Raw genomic sequence first — 23,718 nt, 5'->3', positions numbered from 1 at the left:
TGCTTATGTGCTTGTCTTTTGTGGTAAAATTGCCTCTGATGTGCTCTTTTACTGAAACTAAACTCAAACTGAATATTCGGTTCACATGTTGGTTTTAATGTCTTAATGCTGTTTTTTTTTTTAAAGCTGTAATAATAAATAAAACATTTGAAAAAAAAAAAGGTACTGCTTGAATTGTCTACCTCAAAGATGGAAGTGAAGTGAATTTATCATAATAGGGTTTTCTGTTGCCCTCACAAAATTTCTCATAGTCTGAAGTTGTTTCTTCCTGCCTTCACCTGCAGCACCTTCACTGTAGCCACTGGGACGACGTTTATAAATTCGAGTTCAGTTCATCATCTTATGTTATAACACTTGGTTACCACTAGAGGAGGTAAGGGATTAGTATTCTGTGTGTGTGTGTGTGTGTGTGTGTGTGTGGTGGTTGACACTATGGTTGAGACTGTTGATCGACTCCAGAGATCTATTATAAACCAAACCTAGTCAGATGATTGACTGTTGACTGAAACACTAAGTGTTTCAAACAAAGTCACATGGCAAAGTGTATCATTAGAAACTCACTAGAAAGTTCGACACTGGTTTTGTCCACCTTCTTTTTCACCAGTAAACCTCTGGTTGAAACAAGTTCGGAAAAAAAGAAAAAGAAATACATAGTTGTGCTCAGATCACAGTTCCGCTCACTCTGCATCTGACTGCTGAGTCTTTTTTCAAGAGTTTATTTACTCCAGCTGAGTAACTTCATTTTATATTATTTTATATTATTCCAAACACCCTGTTTATATGTGTGTTGATTTATTCCTCCTTTGTTTTCCTAGATTTATTTTTGTGCTGTGGAGCTGCAGAACATTTCACAGAGAAGTCTGTAGATTTGGGAGAAGATGTGACCCTAAAGTGTGAGGTGTCTGTGAAAGATTGTAAGGTGTGAGGTGTCTATAGCACAATTATACTGTGCTGTGATGTCGTTTTAATGGTTTTATGAACTGAATTGAAGAACTCACCCATTCAGCTTAGACTGATTAGAAACGCTTTAATCTCAGTCCTGATCACGAGCCAGTGTGGAAGATCAAATTCCCCGAAGTTCCACCTGCAGCCTCCAAACTGTGTAGAAGAGCAGCTCAGTGGTCCACAGGTAAAGTTCTACTAGTGTCTCTAATACAGTAGCTGATCTCTCTGTTCTTCCTCTTTAAACTTCTCCCACTTTAGTGTTGTGTTTACTAGCATGAATGCATATAAAAGCACGTTTCATTCTTTAGCTCTTTATGCATTTACTCTCCAAATGATCACATGCTGATGTCTTTTGTGTGCTTCTGTAGAAAAGCTTCACAAAAGTGCAGACATGACATGACATAACATCGTCTTCACTGTGGTAGAGTTTACACCTTCCCCCCTGAGGCCTAAACACAGAGCTGTGGTCAAGTCTGCACACAGCAGCATGTGTCTGCTCAGGCAGCATGTGAGCCAGACAGCTTCTGCTTATGTGTTTGTCTTTGTGATAAAACTGACTCAGATGTGCTCTTTTACTCAAACTGAATATTCGGTTACATTTGCATTTCAAGACGTTAGTATGAAAGATAATTTTAATGTCTTTTTGCTGCTTTTTACAGCTGTAATAAAATACTTTTGTAAATAAAAAACGTTTATTTCAGAAAAAGGGCTCTGCTTGAGTTGTCTTCCTCAAAGATGATGATTTAACACACACAGGAAGTGGAGTGAATTTAAAAATAATAATCATTGGGATTCATGAGACAATATATCCAGAGGGATTTCTGTGGACCTCACAAAATTTCTCATAGTCTGAAGTTGTTTCTTTCTGCCTTCACCTGCAGCACCTTCACTGTAGCCACTGGGACGACATTTATAAATTCAAGTTCAGTTCATCATCTTATGTTATATAACACTTGGTTACCACTAGAGGAGCTGAGAGATTAGTGTTCAGTGTGTATGTGTGTGTGTGTGTGTGTGTGTGTATGTGTGTGTGGTGTGTGTGTTTGTGTGTGTGTGGTGTGTGTGTTTGTGTGTGGTGTGTGTGTGTGCATATGTGTGTGTGTGTTTGTGTGTGGTGTGTGTGTGCATATGTGTGTGTGTGTGTTTGTGTGTGTGTGTGTGTGTGGTGTGTGTGTTTGTGTGTGGTGTGTGTGCATGTGTGTGTGTGTGTGTGCATGTGTGTGTGTGTGTGGTGTGTGTGTTTGTGTGTGGTGTGTGTGTGTGTGTGTGTGTGTGTGTGGTGTGTGTGTGTGTTTGTGTGTGGTGTGTGTGTGTGTGTGGTGTGTGTGTGTGTGTGCATATGTGTGTGTGTGTGTGGTGTGTGTGTTTGTGCGTGTGTGTGTGGTGTGTGTGTGTGTGTGTGTGTGTGTGGTGTGTGTGTGTGCATATGTGTGTGTGTGTGTGGTGTGTGTGTGTGTGTGTGGTGTGTGTGTTTGTGTGTGGTGTGTGTGGTGTGTGTGTTTGTGTGTGGTGTGTGTGTGTGTGTGTGTGTGTGTGGTGTGTGTGTGTGTGCATGTGTGTGTGTGTGGTGTGTGTGTTTGTGTGTGGTGTGTGTGTGTGTGGTGTGTGTGTGTGTGTGGTGTGTGTGTGTGTGTATGTGTGGTGTGTGTGTTTGTGTGTGGTGTGTGTGTGTGTGGTGTGTGTGTTTGTGTGTGGTGTGTGTGTGTGTGTGTGTGCGTGTGTGTGTGTGGTGTTTCCATTTACAAAATGATGAAGCCACAGAGGAAAAAGAATCAGCTCTGATCACTGACTCACTCTGAAAAGTTTTCTGCACATGCTCTCCTCATGTCCACATGAACTTCCTGTAGATTCTCCAGATACCTCACAAAACATACCAGTAGGTGGATTAGTGACTCAAAATATTCCCTAGTATGAAAGTCTGTACATATGATGCCCTGAGACGAACATGGAGACAAACGGAAGGTCGATTCCAGGGTCTATTCTCACTTCACATTATTACAGTTTTGTGGAATAGACTAGACCAGAGCCACCATGACCCTGACCTGAAAAAAAAAGCATGAAGGTGACATGAAGTGTTTTTAGGTCAGTGTTTAAATCCTGTAGTGAAACACAATGAAACAGTTTATCATATCAGTCAGTTTAAGTTTCCAGTATGAAACCACAGGTGGCTGATAGACTAAAAAAATATACAGCATTTTTTCTTAAACTTTTTCTTCAGCTTTATTCTGTGAGTGTGGAGGCTGCTTTTCTATACATCTGAGTTGACTTTCTGAAGTGTGGAGGAGATTTAAAAAAAAAAAAAAAAAACAGATTGTGGTGTGAACACTTCCGCTCTCTGTCCTGTGTTTAACGCTCAACAAAAAGTGTTTCCTGACTGAAGCAGAGCCACGGCTCAGTGTGAGCATTCAGCATGAGGATTATACAGCTTCAGTTCTGTAAGCTAAGTGCTATTCTTTTACTATATGTTTCATATTTTGTTCCTGTCTGCTGTCTAAGCTTAGACGGTTGTCTGATTATCAGCAATACATACAGGGGTATTTGTGTTGGGTTTTGTTTTATTTTATTTTATTTTATTGTTATGTTTTCCCTAGATCTGCTTGTGTGCTGTGGAGCTGCAGAATGTTTCACAGAGAAGTCTGTAAATTTGGGAGAAGATGTGACCCTAAAGTGTGAGGTGTCTGTTAAAGATGTGTTCTGGTTCCTGATGAAGCCGTCAGAACCTCCAGTGTTTATATTACGCTCTTATTCAAGTAAAACTGTGGACGCTCATTACAGTAACACAACCTTCAGGAAGAGATTCTCAGTGCAGTATAACAGCAGTTTATTTATACACAATATCAGTACTAAAGAATTAGGAGTCTATTATTGTATTCAAACTCAACCTGCTTCACTTCCCGGCATCAGCAGTGGAATCAGACTTTACATCCAGAATCAGACAGCTGGTGAGTTTATTAAAAAAATATTTACAGTAATTTCACTTAATAGCTATGATTTGGATTAAAGTGACTGTTGCCAATGTAAACACATTTGTACAGACACTCTAGTTATTGCTATAGTCTGTCTTTCTAGATCAGCGGTTCTCAAAGTGGTGTCCTGGTCACTTTTATCAAACAGCTATATTCAAAACCTAGACAATTCCATAAGGTAACATTAAATCTAGTGCATGTTTTTCCCCAGTGGTAATTCCATGAAGGGAAAGCTCAGACAAAACCTGATTTTTATACATTCAACTAACAATACTTTATACTTACAATAATAATAGTTACAGAAATATATCTGTGTCTCAGATACATCAGGGGGTCTGTGGAATTTTATTTTACCCAGTAAGTTGTTTGTGGTTGTGTACAATGTTTGAGAACTCCCAGTCTAGACCATGTCTGCTGTCTGTAATACACACTAGACAAACTGTGTTGTAGATAAACTGAGTAGATATTTTTAAAACTGTTTTCAGGAAATCAGTCCAAAACCACAGACGCTGAACAGCCGCAGAATCAGACGACCAATAAATCTGATGTGATCAGTCCCTGGTCAGCTTCTTTAATTATGTCAGTAATAATGAACTGCGCTCTGGCTCTCGTGGTTACAGGTGGGTTCTATTTACAGTGCTTTCTGGTAATAATTATAAATATTTTGAAAGCTTTCTCTAAACAATGCCAAATGTATTATTACTTATACCTTAAGTGAGACGACTAAAAGCTTTACATACGCCAAATGATCTTATTTTAATTGCAGCTTATGAAACGTTTATTTAGTTATAACACAGTTACTGTGCAGAACAAACTTTCAGGATGCAGTGATATTTGATGACTTTTGTGCCTGAATAAAACTAAATATTTGATTAGTCTAAAATAACTAAAACCTATTCATAATAATAGTCCAATATACAGGAGCTAATACAAATAAATCCATCCATCCATTTTCTATAACCGCTTTATTCCTAATTAGGGTCACGGAGCAAATACAAATAAATACCAAAGAATTTATACATTATCATTTTAGACCTAATTATGCATTAATTCATTGATGATATATTCAGTCACATTTATTATTAATAGTCGTTGACACACAGGCCTTGTGTAATGTGTTAATTCTGTATTTTTCTGTCTTAGTTTTTATAGTCCATCACTGCAGAAGATCTCCAAACACCCAAACGCAGCCTCCTGGTTTACAGCAGCAGCAGGACAACAGCGTCCCTGTGGTATATACACAAAATACACAAAATGTAAAACCTGCCTCTAATAATCCACTTTTTAAACATCATATCTATGATCATTTGCTGAGATTGAATTCTCATTCACTTGAACACGACTTTGAAGTGAACCTGAAACTTTGGGGTGTTAAAAAAGCCTGTCTCGGACTCTATCAGTGCTGTTTGCTGAGTGTCTGAGTCACTGAAAATGTGGCCTTGCTGTCTGGAAAGTCCCACATTTGAAAGCTGCATCTTGCTAGCCAGACTGATAAGTGTTTAATGTGTGCATGAAAGTGATGCAAGTTATAAAATGTGTTAAAAATCTATGTTATGAAAATGCTTCAGCTGTTTGGTAAGCTGATGCATGTGCACTAGATTAATGCACGTCTGTTGCAACACCGCTAGCAAGTCGACTTCAAGTACATCTTTATTTTTCATGACGTTCCATATTGTTGTTCCTTCTAACACCTCGGATTGGTTTAGCCTATTTTCTCATCTTTAAAATGGCTGGTTCGCCTCTGGTCCTTATGTTGCTTGGACCTTTTTGAAGAAAAAACGCAGTTTTACGAAGCACAACCCAGGCCTCGATCTAACTATTAGCTGTTTAAGCAATCAATCTACAAGCTGGGCATCAAGAAGCCTCTGTCAGTCACACGATTCACTTCAACAATGATTAAAAGGTGCCATGTTTAACACCTTAAGATGTAAATTATCAGGAAATGTCTTAAGTGTTTAGTAAGAAAAACAAAGAAAAGTTGACCTAGTTCTTCTGATGCTTCAGAGGCGAATGTCTGCGCCACAGTTCACACCCGGAACAGCTCTGTTTATCAGTGCAGAGTGAAAAACATAGGCAGTTGTAAAAATGTTCAGAAGTGTGTTTAACATTTTGATGTAAATCTTATATGTTTGCATTAATTTCACCACTGTGTTGCGTCTTAGACAAATGAGTCAGCATGTTAAAGTGGTGTTTATTAACCCGCTCACATCACGTTATTCTTTCAGTATGCCGAGGTGCAGTACAGCAGGACGAATGGATGCGTCGTGACGACTAACATCAACAGCACATACGCTCTTCTGCAGGCCCCGAACCCGGAGTTACCTCAGACAGAAGGGTGACCTCACACAGCTCACAGGGACTTTATTTGCTGTTTCCCTTAAATCCTTGAAGAATACCCATTTTTTTAAGCTACTGATTTGTGACGGACAATTCACTAATGATTCATTTGTGAAATCAGATGAATCAATTCACAAGCACAAACAAATCTTTACTTTCTTCTTTTTTTTTTCTTAAAGCCTAATCTTTATAATCTAAAGTTTTATATTTATATTTATAATGCTTTTTGGATGTGGATCGTGTTTGGATGTGAATCAAAAACCTAAAGAGATTTGAAAGAATCAAATCACTAAAGTGACTTGGTGGACTGAATTGAGTCATGTTTAGTCAGTGTTCTGCCTAGAAAGTCAGCCACTTTAACAAGCATTTAAAAAGCAGGGGGGAAAAAGTTTGTTGTTACGAGACTTTTTGTCGTTGTTTGCCGTCTTGCTGGCCGAGAGATTCCCATAATGCACTTGAAAGTGTTTCAGATTTAATGCAGTGTTTAGAGGTGTTTTTTTCTCTCAGAAGGTGACATTAATATGACTGTGAAATGAAATAAAGTGAAAAATCGGAATCTTTAGCCTGACTGTTCGACTGATTAGCGCATTAACCAGCTACTAGTGCTGATTAAAGTGATCGTGCTCGCGTCTCGTCATCTATCACAAGCCCCATGAACATTTAAAAAAAAAAATGAGTCGAATGTATCTGGAGACAGAATTGAGTGGTGCGTTTTAGTCACAGTGATGCTTCCTGTCATCCATACACATGGATGAAATCTAAGAACAGCGGCATCCAAGCGGCCATTTTGGACAAACTGGAATGGAAAAATTTCCATTCAAGACGCAGAATCGGTGATTACACACATGTGGTACTTTAGGATACGTTTCACAAGCTCCGCCCTCAAAGACTGATTAAATTGTATCAGAAAGCTGGTGGTGAATGATGATCTATTCTGAACTAGCTTTTCTGCAGCAGAATATTACAATTTTACAAGAGCTTTTGTTTCAAAGTGGAGCTTGATTATACCATTTTCATTTGTAGGTTAAATATATTGTTAGCTTGTTAAACCAAAGAAGCAGCTGATCCATGACATGGGGGGGGGTCATGTGACTTTTTTATGCATTAGCAAGGTCGTATGTTCTAACCAAACTGATTTATTAATAAAAGTAAATATAACATACTGTAACCTTTAAATAAAAAACAATGACCTTTCTTGCAGGGATCAAGATAAACATCTGTTATAAGGGTGTTCTTAGCTGCTAAGAAAAAAAATCACACATTGGGTTTGTGCAACATGCTGAACATTGTTTCCTTGTCTGTGGTTTTGCACCCTTAGCACTGGGTGAGATTATGACATGAAAGCCTACTAGCCTTCGCGTAAGTGGCAGGGAGAGAATTGTGTGATTTGTGGCTGACTTGCATCAAGTCCCATTTTTTGCAACAAAAAAAATTATAATTTTCGTAGATTTTCAAGTTAGTTTTTATTTCTGTTTAACAAATTAATGATTTTTTTCCCATGTTTTAAAGTTTAGTTTTCAACACATTATGACCCATAACCCAGAAAGCAGCCTTCTTGCATTTCACAGTCATATGATTCAACCACAAAGTGTCCAACGATGGCAGGGTGTGTGTGTGTGTATGTGTGTGTGTGTGTGTGTGTGTGTGTGTATGTTTGTGTCTGTATGTGTGTGTATGTGTGTGTGTGTGTGTGTGTGTATGTGTGTGTGACATCTCAGTAGGAACTCTCTATTCACACTAACAGACAAAGATCAATTCCTTAGAAGTGACGACTGCCTGGAAAGTTTTGTCCTCTGCAATTAATTTCAACAGCAGTTTTGTCTGCAGTCACAATGTCATCCTACAACAAAGTTCCCTTTTTCACAGTAAACAGTGCATGTGACAGTGACAAGTGACCTTTGCTCTGAACCACATTCACACAGTCAGTAAAATTTATTTATAAAATCATATTGTGGGTGGAGGCGTAAGAAAACTTTCTAACCAGCTACATTTGACTGTGTACTTTGAATATTTCCAAATAAAATCTTTTCTTCTAGTCACATTGAAGTTTCATTGCATTTGCTGTCTATTACCACCACCACCCCACCCTCTGCAAACAGGGAAATAAGGAATAAACAAAAACTTGCAATTCAGATGATTCAGCGTCATGATCAGGAACATGACAGATGGCATTACAAAACTCTAGAGTTTTACTAAACTGACACGCAGTGCAGTCATCACTTAGAATTTTATCAAATAGGCACATTTATTTATGAGAAATGTACTTTCTGGATCTTATATCAGTTGTGATGTGAAAGGTGTGATGGACATCCAGGCCCAAAGTGAAAACACAGAGCAGGTTCTCATAACGCTGATAACGGCTGCGGTCTCTGAGAGCACGCAGACTCTTGCGTCTAAATATAAAACAAAAATGAGATCGTTGGTGTGGGTTTGTATATGTTTACATTTATAGAAGATGAAGAAATAAAGAGTGTGCTTGTTTGTGTGTTATGTGAGCTGCTCGTTGTGGGTTAGCGTGCTCTGACCATATGTTCGTGTACACATCAAGCTTCCTGTTTGTGGGGTTACCGAGAAATGCCAATGTTCCACGTTCCTGAGTGAAGCTGCCTAACCGTTTACCTGCTCAGAATGTATGTTTCACGTGAAGGTCCAACTCCACTTGGCAAGGTGCCAGTGGGACAGAAACTCCTCCTGGACTGAGGACAGGATAGTGAGAAGCATTTGTTTGGGATACAGGAAGTTGTCTTTGTGAAGTTTGTTGTTGTTGAGCTACACTGTTTGCTGTAGCAGTAATAAGCCGGATAGGTGTACATGCTCCGCTATGACAAAACCACAAAAAAGACTTCAGACAAAGATAGTTTCTATTATGGCTACAAAAGACTCCCATGGTGGTGAGCAGTGGCCTTATGAACTTTGAGTCGCAACAGAAAAAGCAGAAGGGAAAGCTACACGCCTAATTCCACTGGTTCAGTCGTCTCACAGGTCTTTCTAGCCAGTTTGTGTTGTGTTGCTATTATATTGTGTAGCTTCAGACTACAGATCGGCCGTACAACCTTAAGCTCAACTGGTTTTGTTTCTGATGATGTAAACAACAAGATACCTATAATAAGCTGAGGCATGCACATAGCATTTAGTGTCCGATCGTATATGTGGGCTTATCTACAATGCTCATGGAAATGTCTGTGATTAAAGAAAGACTCTGATAGCCATCTCAGCTGTCCTCACTAGCCACTGCAGAGTCATGCAGTGTGAGATGGTGCAATTCCTGAACCAGACAGTGATGCAGCTGCACAGGATGCTCTCAACTGTCCTGCTGTAGAATGTGGTAAGGATAGGGGAATAGGTGGAAGATGGGTTTTTTCACTGCAGGACTTAGTTGGTGATGAAGCTGGTGTTGAGGGACCAGCTGAGGTTCTAGGCCAGGTGAACACCAAGGAATTTGGTGCTCCTGATGATCCCCATAGAGGACGTTCAGCAGAGAGCGGTCACTCTGTTCTCTCCGAATGTCAACAATCATCTCTTTTGTTTTGTCCACGTTCTGAGACAGGTTGTTGATGCTAAACCAGGCTGTTAGCTGTTGCACCACCTCTCTGTATGCTGACCTATCGTTCATGTTGATGACACAGACCACAGTTATGTCATCTGCAAATGTGGTGTGGTGTCTCGAGATTTGTATTGCGGCACAGTCGTGAGTCAGCAGAGTAAACAGCAGAGGACTGAACACACATCCCTGAGGAACTGAGATGCAGCCAGTGAAGTGCTCTAAAGTGTCAAATGACAAAAAAGATTTCAGTTGCCCCTTCCCCTGGATCTGCCTCTGCAAAAAATGGTCATCCCATCCAATCATCCCTAATGGCTGACCATGAACTCCAGCCCTAGCTTCCCATCAAGTGTGGATATGAGAATAAAAGAATTTCACAGTACTGTGATCTGTATGCTACAGAAGATAAGCTAACCATGTTGAAATATGTCACCTGCTGTTAAAGAGGCTTTCCTCAGAACTCTGTACAAACGTGGAAAAGAAGAAATATAGGAATTAAATTTTAACATTTGGATAAAACGTCAATTTTCTTCTGTTTTTACCCTTTGACCTTTGTTGTATGTTCCTTTCAAAGTCTTTTTGAATGGCGGTCGTGAGAGGGGACTCCAAAATGTCTCTGAGGCCCTCTAGTGGCTGTCTGCAGTACAACAACAACTAAACCCACTCATTCCCATGTTACAGAACGAATCAAACCAAGTTATACTAGTGCTTATTGTTCTGTATAAATTTTCCAACATGCACTTGATTAAAATGAACCAATGAACCTTCACTGTATGTCTTTAGCAAACACCCTAAGGGAACACAGCAACAAAAACTCCCTGTTGAGGGACTGTTACACCTGTTTACAGCAGTTCAAGACACAGCTTTGCTAACAGACCTGTCAGGAGCTTAAGAAGTGTGTCAACTCATCTGTCAAGTGTAAAACTGTCAGGATCTCAGTAACCACTGCCTTTTATTTATCACGAATAACTCCAATAAAACACATTTATCATATCTGTAATAAATAGTAGGCGAGCTATCGTGGTGAACTCAACTAAATTTTTTAATAACAGAAAAAAATCTAAACAATTATTTGTGGATATCTTATAATGGGAATGAGCAGGGTAAAATATAGTACAGTATAATATTAGCTCAACCATTTAATAGACGGCAACAGACACATTTTGGCTTAGATTTTTCTGTTATTTGGTCCAGTCGTGTATATTCCTTGCTTATGATTTAGAATGGCGCTAAATACTGCCCACCAGTGGTGAAAGCCATTACTACATTATACTGTAATCTAATATTTCATTCATTTCTAACTTTATTGCAGTTTCTTTAGCTAGTTTGTTAGAAGTCAACATGACTTTTTGGTGCCTTTTAACAAATTAACGACTTGTGCAACTGCCTTTCTTGGCTAATTAGTTAATGTTAGTTATCCCAGTAAGTAGTTAGAAGAAAACATGTACATAGGTTGTCTTTCCTTTTTTTTTTTCCAAAAACATGGGATTCTATGGAGTCTAATCTTTTAAATACAGATTAAAGCCAGGGGATTCAAACAACAACAACAACAACAACAACCTGGGACACTTTCACTCTTCTCTGCAATAACAGAAGGGGAACTCGAACAGAAGGGGGCGCTAATGCATCAATAGTTAATGAGTACAGGTGCGTGACAGACAGACTCCTCCCTCTGCTCCAGGTCTATCAGCACACTACATTTTCTGGCCGGTCAACTCCTGGTCATTTTAAGGGAGAGAATTGTTTGAACAAGTTTAATATATACATGTGTATATAAACATATATTTCATAATGTTAATAGTTTTTTCCTATTTACTGCATTTTAGTCTTGTTTACTGAAGTGAGAAGAAAAGCAGGCATTTCTATTCAAGACAGAAATCTCTCTAATAGATCCTGCATTCATCTCTAAATAAAAAAGGAGAAATCCATTCAGCTGGTGATTTATGGTAAGAATGTAAAATGTTTTTTGTGGCAAAATACTTTAATACTGTTTTTTCTTAGGATTGAGATTTTTTATAGTGGTAATATTGTTTTATGTTCATTGAATTTTAGAATAAACATTTAGGTTGGTCTAAGGTATAAAAGTAAGGCATGTGGATAAGAAAAACAACTGTGTATCTGTAACTATCCATCACTCCTACACAAACCGGTCAAGAGATTAATGCCGGAACATCAGAATAAACAAATGTAAATCTCAGTGTCTGTGGTAGGGTTGTTGATGTCAGACTGGTTTGAGTATTTCAGATACTGCTGATCTCCCAGGGTTTCCTTGTTGATGAGAAAGGTCAGGGAGAATGGTCAGACTGGATTGACCCGACAACAAGCTTATCAACAAGTCTGATTGAGAGAATCTGACAGGAAGAATGAGGAAACTGACCAAGCTCAGGTGTGCAAAGCTTGTAGAGAATTAGCCAAGAACACTTGAAGCTGCCAAATGTGTTTCTACACAGTACTGCATCAGGAGGATACCATCATCCACTGCATCATGTGACTATTAAAGGAGAGATTATAGTTCTTGATTTTTTATAAATTTGCAAAAATATTTTGCTGTGTCCTTATGGATTATTGTGTAATGATTAATGGCTTAAAAAGAAAATTTTAAATGCACAGTAAGAATAAAATACATATACTTCTTACAGATATCCTCATCAGAGCTTCATCAGTATTCAGTATTACAAATCTACACACAAGGAGACTTAAATAGTTGTTCTATAGGCGGCTACTGTCCATATTTTTGGTTTCTTGTCTTGCAGCTAGCAGTATTCACTGTTTTTAAAAGATGCACACAGGTTCATAAATATCAGGACATTTACATGCTGAATTATAATAAATAATGAATATGAGATCACACTGCAGATTCTCTGCCTTAATCTGAAGGCCATTACATCTAAATCAGGTAAATGGGGCAAGAATTTTAGATAAGACCAAAAAGTTTTAAGAGACCAAAAGTAAACGGACAGTTGGCTGCTCAGCTGTTCAATGGCCAACATGGACTACAAAAACTGTGATGGAAGACAGAAAAATTATTTTCCAGGTGAAGTCTCATCACAGCGCTGATTGATTCCGGAGCTGCAGTAAATCTGATTGACCACAATCTAGTACGAGAACTCGGACTCATTACCATCCCATGTATCCCACCGCTAAGAGTCACCGGCACTGACGATCAACCTATTGGGAAGGGCCTACTAACTCATCACACATCTGTCATAGAAGTTCAGATTGGATTATTTCATCGAGAAAAACTAAGCTTCTTCGTCTTTACCTCCCCATCTAACCCCGTCGTCCTAGGCCTTCCCTGGCTCCAACTTCATAACCCAGATATCTCATGGAAGGATGGAGAACTAAGAAAGTGGTCTCCCTTTTGCATCGAGAACTGTTTTTCCGATAAGATGATCCGTCCCTGCCTCTTCACCTCCATCGAAAGCCCAACGGCATCTCTCCAAATCACCCTCCCAAAAGAATACCAGGATTTCCAAGAGGTCTTTAGTAAAGAGAAGGCCGCCGAGTTACCCATGCATCAACCCTGGGATTGTGCTATTGACCTCCGTCCTAACACCACACCTCCAAAAAATCGCATTTATCCTTTATCTCTCCCCGAAAAACAAGCTATGGAGGAATATATCGAAGAAGCCTTAGCGGCTGGATACATTCGCCCCTCTACGTCACCAGCTGCTGCAGGATTCTTCTTTGTGGAAAAAAAGGACGGAGGTCTTCGACCCTGCATTGATTACAGAGGCCTGAATGCTATCACAGTTCCGTATCCCTATCCACTTCCTCTTGTGCCCGCCGCACTCGAACAGTTACAAGGAGCCAAGATCTTCACTAAGCTTGACCTGCACAGTGCATATACTCTTATCCGGATCAGAGAGGGCGACAAATGGAAGACAGTGTTTCACACAACACATGGACACTGAGTACATGGTCATGCCTTATGGACTTATGAACGCCCCGGCCGTCTTTCAATCACTCATTAATGAAGTATTCCGAGATATGTTAAATAAATTCATTCAGTCATTGCATATATTGACAACATTCTTATTTACTCCACCAACTATGAACAACACATCTCTCATGTTTGTGCTGTCCTTCAACGCCTCACGGACCACAGCCTATATTTCAAACTAGAAAAGTGTGAGTTTCACTGTTTTTCCGTTGCTTTCCTAGGATACTTAATCTCGCCCAAGGGAGTAGAAATGGATCAGAAGAAAGTATCCGCCATAACATCTTGGCCAGAACCCACGTCTATCAAAGGTTTACAACGCTTTCTCGGATTCGCAAACTTCTACAGGAGGTTCATCCGAAATTATAGTACTATTGCAAGCCCGTTAACTTCTCTGTTGAAACGCAAACCCAAGAAATTGACATGGACGGATCAAGCCCGGACTGCGTTTCAGAGACTAAAAGTGAACTTCTCTTACGCTCCGATACTCTGCCACCCTAACCCTGAGCTACCGTTTGTAGTGGAGGTGGACGCATCAAGTAGTGGAATAGGTGCCGTGCTCTCCCAACGCCAGCCAGAGTCCAAGAAACTTCATCCCTGCGCCTTTTTCTCCCGTAAGCTCACGCTGGCGGAAAGAAACTACGACGTTGGGAACAGGGAACTGCTATCCATCAAAGCTGCCCTGGAAGAATGGAGACACTGGCTTGAGGGAGCCTGCCAACCATTCCTGGTGCTGACAGATCATAGAAACCTGGCTTATCTCCGAGATGCTAAACGCCTCAACTGCCACCAGGCTAGGTGGGCGCTGTTCTTCACTAGATTCCAGTTTTCAGTTTCATATCGCCCAGGCTCTAAGAACGGGAAAGCCGATGCTCTATCCAGAATCCACGAGACCCTAGAACCACCTGCCAGTTCTGAAACTATCCTCCCACCATCCGTCCGAATAGCCCCCGTGCAATGGGACCTAATGAGAGACATCGAACAAGCGCAGTCTACCGAAACTCCTCCCCCTACCGTTCCTCCTACCAAAGTATACATGCCCTCGAGTCTCCGCCAGCGAGTTTTACAGTGGATCCATGAGAGCCCGAGTTCCGGACATCCAGGCATCCATAGAACCATTCAGCTGGTGCGACAACGATTCTGGTGGCCATCCCTCAACCACGATGCAGAGTAATTTGTCCGTTCATGCTCGACTTGCGCTCAGTCCCAAACCAGTCGTCAGCTACCAGAAGGACTCCTAGAGCCACTGCTCATTCCTCATCGACCATGGTCTCACTTAGCAGTGGACTTCCTCACTGACCTCCCTGTCTCACAAGGCTTCACTACAGTCATGGTAGTAATTGACAGGTTTTCCAAGTCATGTAAGCTAATCCCCATGAAGGGTCTACCTACCGCCATGGAAACTGCTATCGCAATCTTCCAGGAAGTTTTTCGTCACTATGGCCTACCTGAGGACATGTTTCTGATCGCGGCCCACAGTTCACCTCCCGTGTGTGGTCGGAGTTTTGTAAACGTCTAGGAATCAGTATCAGCCTCAGCTCTGGGTATCATCCTCAGTCTAATGGACAAGCAAAGAGACTTAATCAAGAGATTGGAAGATTTCTAAGAACTTACTGTAGCTGCGAACAGCACCGCTGGAGTGAGTTTCTCCCTTGGGCTGAGTATGCCCAAAACTCATTGTGCCACACCTCCACCGGCTTAACTCCTTTCCAGTGTGTGCTGGGCTACCAACCTCCCCTCTTCCCTTGGTCCGGGGAACCCTCAGATGTGCCCACGGTCAAGGACTGGTCCAGACGTAGCCAAGAGGTATGGGAGAGAGCTCATGTGTGCCTCCAAAGGGCGATCCGACAACAGGAAATTCACTCTAACCGTCGTCGGCACCCTCATCCTGCTTACCAAGTGGGGCAGAAAGTATGGCTCTCTACAAAAAATCTAAGACTGAAGCTCCCGTGTCATAAGCTGAGCCCCAAGTTTGTTGGCCCGTTCCAAATCCTACACCAAGTGAACCCTGTTTCTTTCCGCCTCGAGCTTCCCCCCACATACCGCATTTCTCCCACCTTCCATGTCTCTTTACTGAAGCCCTTTCATGAACCTCAGACCTTCAGCCCCACTATCACCGAACCACCCCCTCCGTTGGACATTGATGGTTCTCCAGCTTATCAGGTACGCACGATTCTTGACTCTCGGATTGGGAGGGGTACGGCCCGGAAGAACGCTGCTGGGTCAATGCTCAGGACATTCTCGACCCCTCTCCCACGGAAGAATTCCACCTGAACTTCCCGAACCGACCTGCCCCGTGCCCGCGGGGGTGCCCACATCGTCGAACACCTGGAGGTGTTCCTAGAGGAGGGGGTTCTGTAACGTCATATGCAGAGCCAGAACACCAGAGGGCACCATCACCCGAATACTGACTTTCTGGCTATGGCTTTGTTCTTGCTCGGCTATATAAGCAGCACGCTGTCTGTTGTTAGCTGCGAAGTATTGTTCTCTCTTGCAGTTTACGTACCAAGCCTTGCTATTTGCCTCTGATTGCTATTTTCGTGTATGATCCTTGCCTGTCCCTGTTTTCTACGTCTCTCGTTTCTCGGCTTTGTTTCGGTTTACTCTAGTGTTTGATTTCCCGGTTTTGACCCTTTTGCACTGCCACATCGATACTGATTCTAGCCTGCCGTCTTGTTTAATAAAGATCTGCATTATGGATTCTGCTAAGCCTGCCTCCGGTGCATCCTTACAGGAGTTTAGTCGAGCACCGTTTTGGGAAAAACGATCTGATCTGATGTAAATCATGTTATTAAATAATATTAAAACAAAACATTATTCATTATAGAACACTAGTATAAAAGCTATTTTTGATATGACTGAGCATTACAGGAACAGACTTCTAAATCACAACACTTATTGCACTTGAACATTTTCATCATAAGAACAAAGAATGCCCTTATGTAAAGCAGTAGCATGTAGAATACAAAATGTAAAATACGACTCAGTTGGACATTCACTTCCTGGTTAGTACTACAAAGTGAATTATTTTCCAGTAAAAGTATATCCTAAAGGGTTTCATTCCACTTTATTCCAAAGTAATTTGCCAACAATTTGATATAATAAAGATCAAAATAAACAACACACTTTACCAGAATTTATACATGTATTTAACGTCTGTTTATATGTCTGTGAAACTAGTCAGTTTATGTTGTGACATTTTATAGCAACTATTAAAAGTCATTCTGTCATCATCACATTTTGATCTGTATACAATGGTGAGAGATTAACACACCTCTGAAAAGCAATGTGATTTCACTGATGATACACAATCCAGAAGGAAGGGGAGGGCACTGGTTACTAGTAGATTTCACCTACATTTGATTTATTGTGTATTTATGTTGTTCTTTCAGTGTTGGTGCAGAGCATTGAGACTTGTGAAGCCTTCGTAGGTGATAGTCATCTTACCATGTTCCATCGACCAGACTGCAGTGGGTGGGGATGTATTTTGGCGAGATGAAGACGATAAAGTGGTGGTTGATATCATCATGGATAAAGAAGATTTTTCTGAACAAAGCCCAGAATATAGAGACAGAGTTCAGTTCAAGTTTTTCAGCTAAGATTGCAAATGGAAACTTCTCCATCATGCTGAGTAATGTGAACATCTCAGACTCGGGAATTTACACCGGTTACCCCACTGAACCTGTTCAGAGAGTAGAACTGAGAGTTTGTATCATCTTTTCAGTAATACACATTCATGTACAGTTTTTTTTTAATGTTGATGATATTTATGGAGAATTCTGTAAGTCTGGAACTGGAACTAACCCTAACCCAAAACACATGGACCCTGTAGTAGATGTCTGTGCAGAACAGATTTTGTAATCCTGCTCCCAGAGTTGTTCTTGTTTGTACCTGATGAAGCAATTTTGTACGTCACTCTGGATAAGGGCACGTGCCAAATGCCATTGATGTAAATGCAAATTTAAATGTACCTCTCTGTGATATTAAATTACCTCCCTGGGCTTTACACAGTGCCTTATTCATCTAGGTTTTCATAGAAAGAAATTGCACTTTTAAAAAAATTCAGATCAGCATTTTTAAATGCATAACGTGATATGATTTAGTGCTATCGCTACCAAAGATGTCAACAAAGGTCTGGCAGCGTGCAAAAATATTTGATGAAAATCTCAGTGTGAGATCACTGCTATGACACTCATCTAAAATTCTTAAAAGTTTGGGACAGCTACAAAAATGATAGAGGACAAAAATGTTCTGTTCATTCAATTTCACTGTAGCCAGCCTACATGTCTGAATCTTCATACAGTGATTATATTGAATGTCCCATACTGAACTTCACAAATGCAAGCTTCACAAATTTCTAAACTTTTTCTATACTTACAAAATCTTACTTTTGCTAGCCAGCGTTTCTTTTAGTCAGATGGCACAATTGGCAAGGCACATTGTTTCTACAATGCTTTTGTTTGTTTAACCAGAAATGTCACCATCTTTTAGTGGAAAGAACAATGTGTAAAACCGTGGATTAACAAAGGTTTGACTCTTTTACAGAAAGACTCCTGTATTCTTGCAGTATAACTGAGTTTGAAGCACATAAGTACAGAGAAACATGTCAATTTAACTATCTAGCTAATATACACTCTGTGAAATAAACACCCATCTAAAGCAAGCAGGGTATTCAATCAACTCACTCTAACCTGATTTTACAGTATTTGAAGTATAAAAAAAATACAAAAGAAACATGATAATCTTCCTAAAAGATGGGTATTAATAGCTACATATTCCACAACAAAGATGTACACTATGCCATAAATAATGTAATGTATATTAAATTAGACTCTTTTACTTCCTTGTTTGGCTTGTCGCTCTTGCTGCTGTCTTAGTGCCAAATTTCATATAATAGGGTATGATGTGTTGAATGTGTACAAATCTCCTGCCAAATCCTTCAAATTCAGTATCACTGTTTTAGAAACGTTTTCCCCACCAAGTTTACTAACCCAGTCTCCCACGCTGCAGGTCAATATACAAGTAGGTTAATAAAACCTTGAGTCACTTCTGCTTTCCTCTTTCACTTACACACCCAGCAGCAAGAGTTTGTGTATGTGTTTTTTTTTTTTTTTTGTCAAAGTAATTGGAGTCTTTTCTTGACTGTTTTCGCATCCAGAAAAAAATGGTGGTGATATGAGCAGAGCAAGCAGCGTGTTCCTGCTGGGGTTCAGTCTACTGTACAGTTTTGCCTTTTTAGAGACAACATGAAGCTCGCCTATGAAAGCGCTGTGCAAGAAAAACAGGAAGTATTGAACCATCCTCTTCTATTTTCCAGCTTTCATGTTACCAATAATCCAGACATATAATATTTTAGTGAAAGTTGTACCTTGTTGTATAACCTCTGTATTTTTGCTCTATATGTCATGGATGGCTTGGTTTCTTTTACCCTGTGCTGTGTCTTTGTTTGTTTTGTGTTCTCACGTGTTTGCCCCGCCCGATCCTTAGCCTGTTCCCGCTTCTGCACACCTGTTCCTAATGTCTCACTAATTACCTTCCCAATATGTACCTGCTGTCTTGGGCTTGTAGTTTGCTGAATCTTTGTTACCTGGTTTCTGCTTTTTGTTTTCTGTTTGTTATTTTGTAATTAGATGCCTAGGTTTCACTAGTCTTTACATGTGTCTGTAGTTTCTTATTTTATTAATAAACCCCCAGTTTCTTATCCTTAGGTCTGGGTTCTGTACCTATGGAGACACGTACTACTGACAATATTCTGTCAAATACTGTCATCTTCAAACTGTGGATTTTGAGACTGTCACCTCTGCCCCTTAGAAGTTGTTGTTGATTTTAATGTAACTGATTGTTGTTGGGTTTTTCTTCACAGCTCTCACAGTGTTCATCAGCTGCTGATCTTGGCCAATTTTTTTGGTGTCTGTTGCTCAGTACACCAGTGGGTTTTTTTCTTTCTTTTAATTGTTTTATTGTCTATGCTTAAGCCTCGTTCAGACTACAGGATTTTAAGCCTGATTTAAGCCCGATTTGCAAATTAACGAGCTGGCCGACAGATCGGTCTGTGATCGTGGGAAAATCAGCGGGTGATCAGCGCTCGGCAATCTTTATGTGTGAACTACTCAACAACGCATCAAAGAGGCTCACTGACGCGTCGCTGACACCTCGCAGATATCCAGAAAATCCAGATATCTGGCGTGTTAAATATCTGGGACGGTCGACCGACTCGACATCACGTGGTGTCAGTTGTAGCTACGACCTCCAGCCAATGAGAGAGCAAGTCAACAGAGTTGAGGTCACCGGAAGAAAAGCAGCAGCAGCAACATGGCTTCAAAAATAGTGTGGACACAACATTTATTTTAATAAATTAACATTTATCTAGAGCGAGACTCCTGCCGACGTCCATTTTCAAAACAAACCTCTACCGAAAGTCTCGCGTCATTTCCGGATCCACCTGTCGCGTGTGTTTTCATGACAAAACGTGGTTTGGGGACGGCACTGAGTGACAAGAGTTGTTGTCAGATGGTGTGGTGTGCGACCCCCTCTTGTGGATCATTTACGAAGTGTGGCGTAGTGTGAACACCACAAGGACAAAAAGACATACAGTGAAGTCATGTAGTCTGAACAGCAAAGTGATCTGCCGACGGTTAAAGTCTTGTAGTGTGACCAGGCCTTTAGTTGATTTGTCCTCTTCTCTTTGCTGCAATATGGCTGGAGTTTCTCCCATAGACAGCTATCTAATCTTCATGTTGGTTTATACTTTAACAACAAATGCAGGCTTCAATGGTGAAGTATAGACCTTCTCTGCTCTTGTAGTTTAAGTTAAAAGAAAAAAGTCAGCCATAAAATGAATCTTTTGCACTATCATGAATGCACATTTTAATCAATGTTTTCGTGTAACCACTGTTTTTTTTTTGTGAAGTGAATGGTTATTAAAAATTGTCTGCTGCCTTCTTTGTGTAAAAAAGAACATGTCAAAGTTTAGGTAAAAGTACTGTTGTGGGTATGAACACATGCAATGAAACAACCACACAAACTTCACAACCTCCAGTTTTATAAAGAAAAGGCAATAGCTTGAAATGCTTCAGCATATACAGTGAAGGAAAAAATTATTTGATCCCCTGCTGATTTTGTACGTTTGCCCACTGACAAAGAAATGATCAGTCTGTAATTTTAATGGTAGGTGTATTTGAACAGTGAGAGACAGAATAACAACAAAAAAATCCAGAAAAAACGCATTTCAGAAAAGTTCTACATTGATTTGCAATTTAATGAGTGAAATAAGTATTTGATCCCCTATCAGTCAGAAAGATTTCTGGCTCCCAGGTGTCTTTTATACAGGTAAGGAGCTGAGATTACAGTAGGAGCACTCTCGGGGAGTGCTCTTAATCTCAGCTCCTTAACTGTATGAAAGACACCTGTCCACAGAAGGAAGCAATCAATCAGATTCCAAACTCTCCATCATGGCCAAGACCAAAGAGCTGTCCATGGATGTCAGGGACAAGATTGTAGACCTACACAAGGCTGGAATGAGCTACAAGACCATCGCCAAGCAGCTTGGTGAGAAGGTGACAACAGTTGGTGCGATTATTCCCAAATGGAAGAAACACAAAAGGACTGTCAATCTTCCTCAGTCTGGGGCTCCATGCAAGATCTCACCTCATGGAGTTTCAATGATCATGAGAACGGCGAGGAATCAGCCCAGAATTACACTGGAGGATTTTGTCAATGATCTCAAGGCAGCTGGGACCACAGTCACCAAGAAAACAATTGGTAACACACTACGCCGTGAAAGACTGAAATCCAGTAGCGCCTGCAAGGTCCCCCTGCTAAAGAAAGCACATGTACAGGCTCATCTGAAGTTTGCCAGTGAACATCTGAATGATTCAGAGGAGAACTGGGTGAAAGTGTTGTGGTCAAATGAGACCAAAATCCAGCTCTTTGGCATCAACTCAACTCGCCGTGTTTGGAGGAGGAGGAGGAATGCTGCCTATGACCCCAAGTACACCATCCCCAGGTGACAGGACAACTGCAGCGCATCAAAGGGATGATGGACAGGGCCATGTACCGTTAAATCTTGGATGAGAACCTCCTTCCCCCAGCCAGGACATTGAAAATGGGTCGTGGATGGATATTCCAGCCTGACAATGACCCAAAACACACGGCCAAGGCAACAAAGGAGTGGTTCAAAAAGAAGCACATTAAGGTCCTGTAGTGGCCTAGCCAGTCTCCAGACCTTAATCCCATAGAAAATCTGTGGAGGGAGCTGAAGGGTCAGCCACAAAACCTTAATGACTTGGAGATGATCTGCAAAGAGGAGTGGGCCCAAATTCCTTGATATGTGAGATGTGTGCAAACCTGGTGGCCAACTACAAGAAATGTCTAACATCTGTGATTGCCAACAAGGGTTTGACACCAAGTACTAAGCCATGTTTTGCAAAGGGGTCAAATACTTATTTCACTCAATAAAATGCAAATCAATGTAGAACTTTTTTGAAATGTGTTTTTCTGGATTGTTTTGTTGTTATTCTGTCTCTCACTGTTCAGATAAACCTACCATTAAAATTACAGACTGATCATTTCTTTGTCAGTGGGCATACGTACAAAATCAGCAGGGGATCAAAAAAATTTTTCCCCTCACTGTAACCCCATTAACCTTATTGTGTGTAAACATACAAATGTTAATCTTCATAAAGTCCTCATTCACAATCCATACTGTATCCATACTGAGCAGGTGAGAGAGGGAAATGAGAATGATGGAGGCAGATGAGTCCAAACTCGTGCAAAAGAGCTTTACAGGTGTGTTAAACCTGGCTCTGCCCTCCATTCACAAACTGCTGGTGCTGTTTTGTGTCACCAATGACAAAAATCTAGAATCTTCTCTGTTTAGAATCAGGATAGCTTTCTCGATAGCGGTTGCTTTTTCTTTCTTTTTTTTCTTGCTTTTATACAACCATTTTTTAAATAATAAATTAATCATATTAAGGCCAATATGGTCAAATAATTTTCTTTTTGCTCTGTGAACAGAAATAAATCTCAATGTGTCCACACTCACTGATAGCCCTGTCTGCTAGCTGGCTAGCAATGTCACAGTGTTTTGTACATTTCCATTAAAGATGCATTTACTGAAACTGGCTTCTCTTCAATTACATTTTTCCCCCACAGGAATTGCCTATATGTTTGTTTATTAGCACATATCTTTATTTTGCATTAATATTTATCTGATAGGAGTGTACACATGGACACATAATGTAACAACTTTTATAAAACTTTATTTAATCTGAAAGATTTACTACAGAACGTTTTATTTGTTATGTACACAGTTATAGAGGGTACAGTGCAAAAATTCTTTTACAGAAAGACCATCCAGAGTAATCAGAAAGCTGTTAGAGGGCTTTTGTTAGGTCTTCATATCATTGTCTCTGAGCTTCAGAGATACTGCTTTTCACTCTCAGATTGGGAATAAATGTAAATTCAATCTTTAATAAAACAGAAATTAAAGTAAATCATTTCTAGAGTAAATCATTTCAATCACTTTTAGATATACTCAGTGATGTTAAGAGTGTAAAGGTCAAAAATAGAAGGTGGTTATAGTTTTAATCACATCTACTCTGCTTGTCTTTGAAACTGCACGAGAGAACTGCTGCTATCACAGAACATGAATACACACCTTCTGGTTTGGGAATGCAACTGTAATGTCAAGCTTGAATTAGTTTGTAAAATGTTGGAAAATCTGACATTATTGGAACTCAAGTTAGAGTGCTTTTTGAAGGATGAGGGCAAAGAAAAACTTTTTCAGCAACATTCTACAAACATTAAATGTCTTTAATGGAAAATTAAAATAATACTACTACTACTAATAATAATAATAATAATATATAATTTGAATTATATATAATTAGTTATATAAAATGATTTTTTTATATATATAAAATTCGAACAGAAGGGGGTGCAAATCAGTAGGTAATGAGTACAGGTTTGTTTGACAGACTCCTCCCTCT

At 40.2% G+C, this 23,718-nt stretch overlaps 1 protein-coding gene across 2 annotated transcripts; it reads left to right on the top strand.

Moving 5' to 3' along the window:
• The first annotated feature begins 3,238 nt into the window (after positions 1-3,238).
• LOC131347561 (uncharacterized) lies at positions 3,239-8,272 on the top strand. 2 transcript variants are annotated; one of them, XM_058381704.1, is made up of 5 exons: positions 3,239-3,380; positions 3,537-3,887; positions 4,397-4,531; positions 5,055-5,143; positions 6,137-8,272. In XM_058381704.1, the coding sequence occupies exons 1-5, from the start codon at positions 3,356-3,358 to the stop codon at positions 6,248-6,250; spliced, it is 714 nt and encodes a 237-aa protein (XP_058237687.1). In that variant the 5' UTR covers positions 3,239-3,355; the 3' UTR covers positions 6,251-8,272. The 2 variants fall into 2 exon arrangements, with proteins under 2 accessions (XP_058237687.1, XP_058237686.1); XM_058381703.1 differs by having other exon boundaries at positions 5,055-5,167.
• The last annotated feature ends 15,446 nt before the right edge of the window (positions 8,273-23,718 follow it).

This window comes from Hemibagrus wyckioides, linkage group LG27 (assembly GCF_019097595.1).
Source record: "Hemibagrus wyckioides isolate EC202008001 linkage group LG27, SWU_Hwy_1.0, whole genome shotgun sequence".
NCBI classification, from domain to species: Eukaryota; Metazoa; Chordata; class Actinopteri; order Siluriformes; family Bagridae; genus Hemibagrus; species Hemibagrus wyckioides.
The sequence above is the reverse complement of the archived record's forward strand: the minus strand, read 5'-3'. Positions and strand labels throughout refer to the sequence as shown.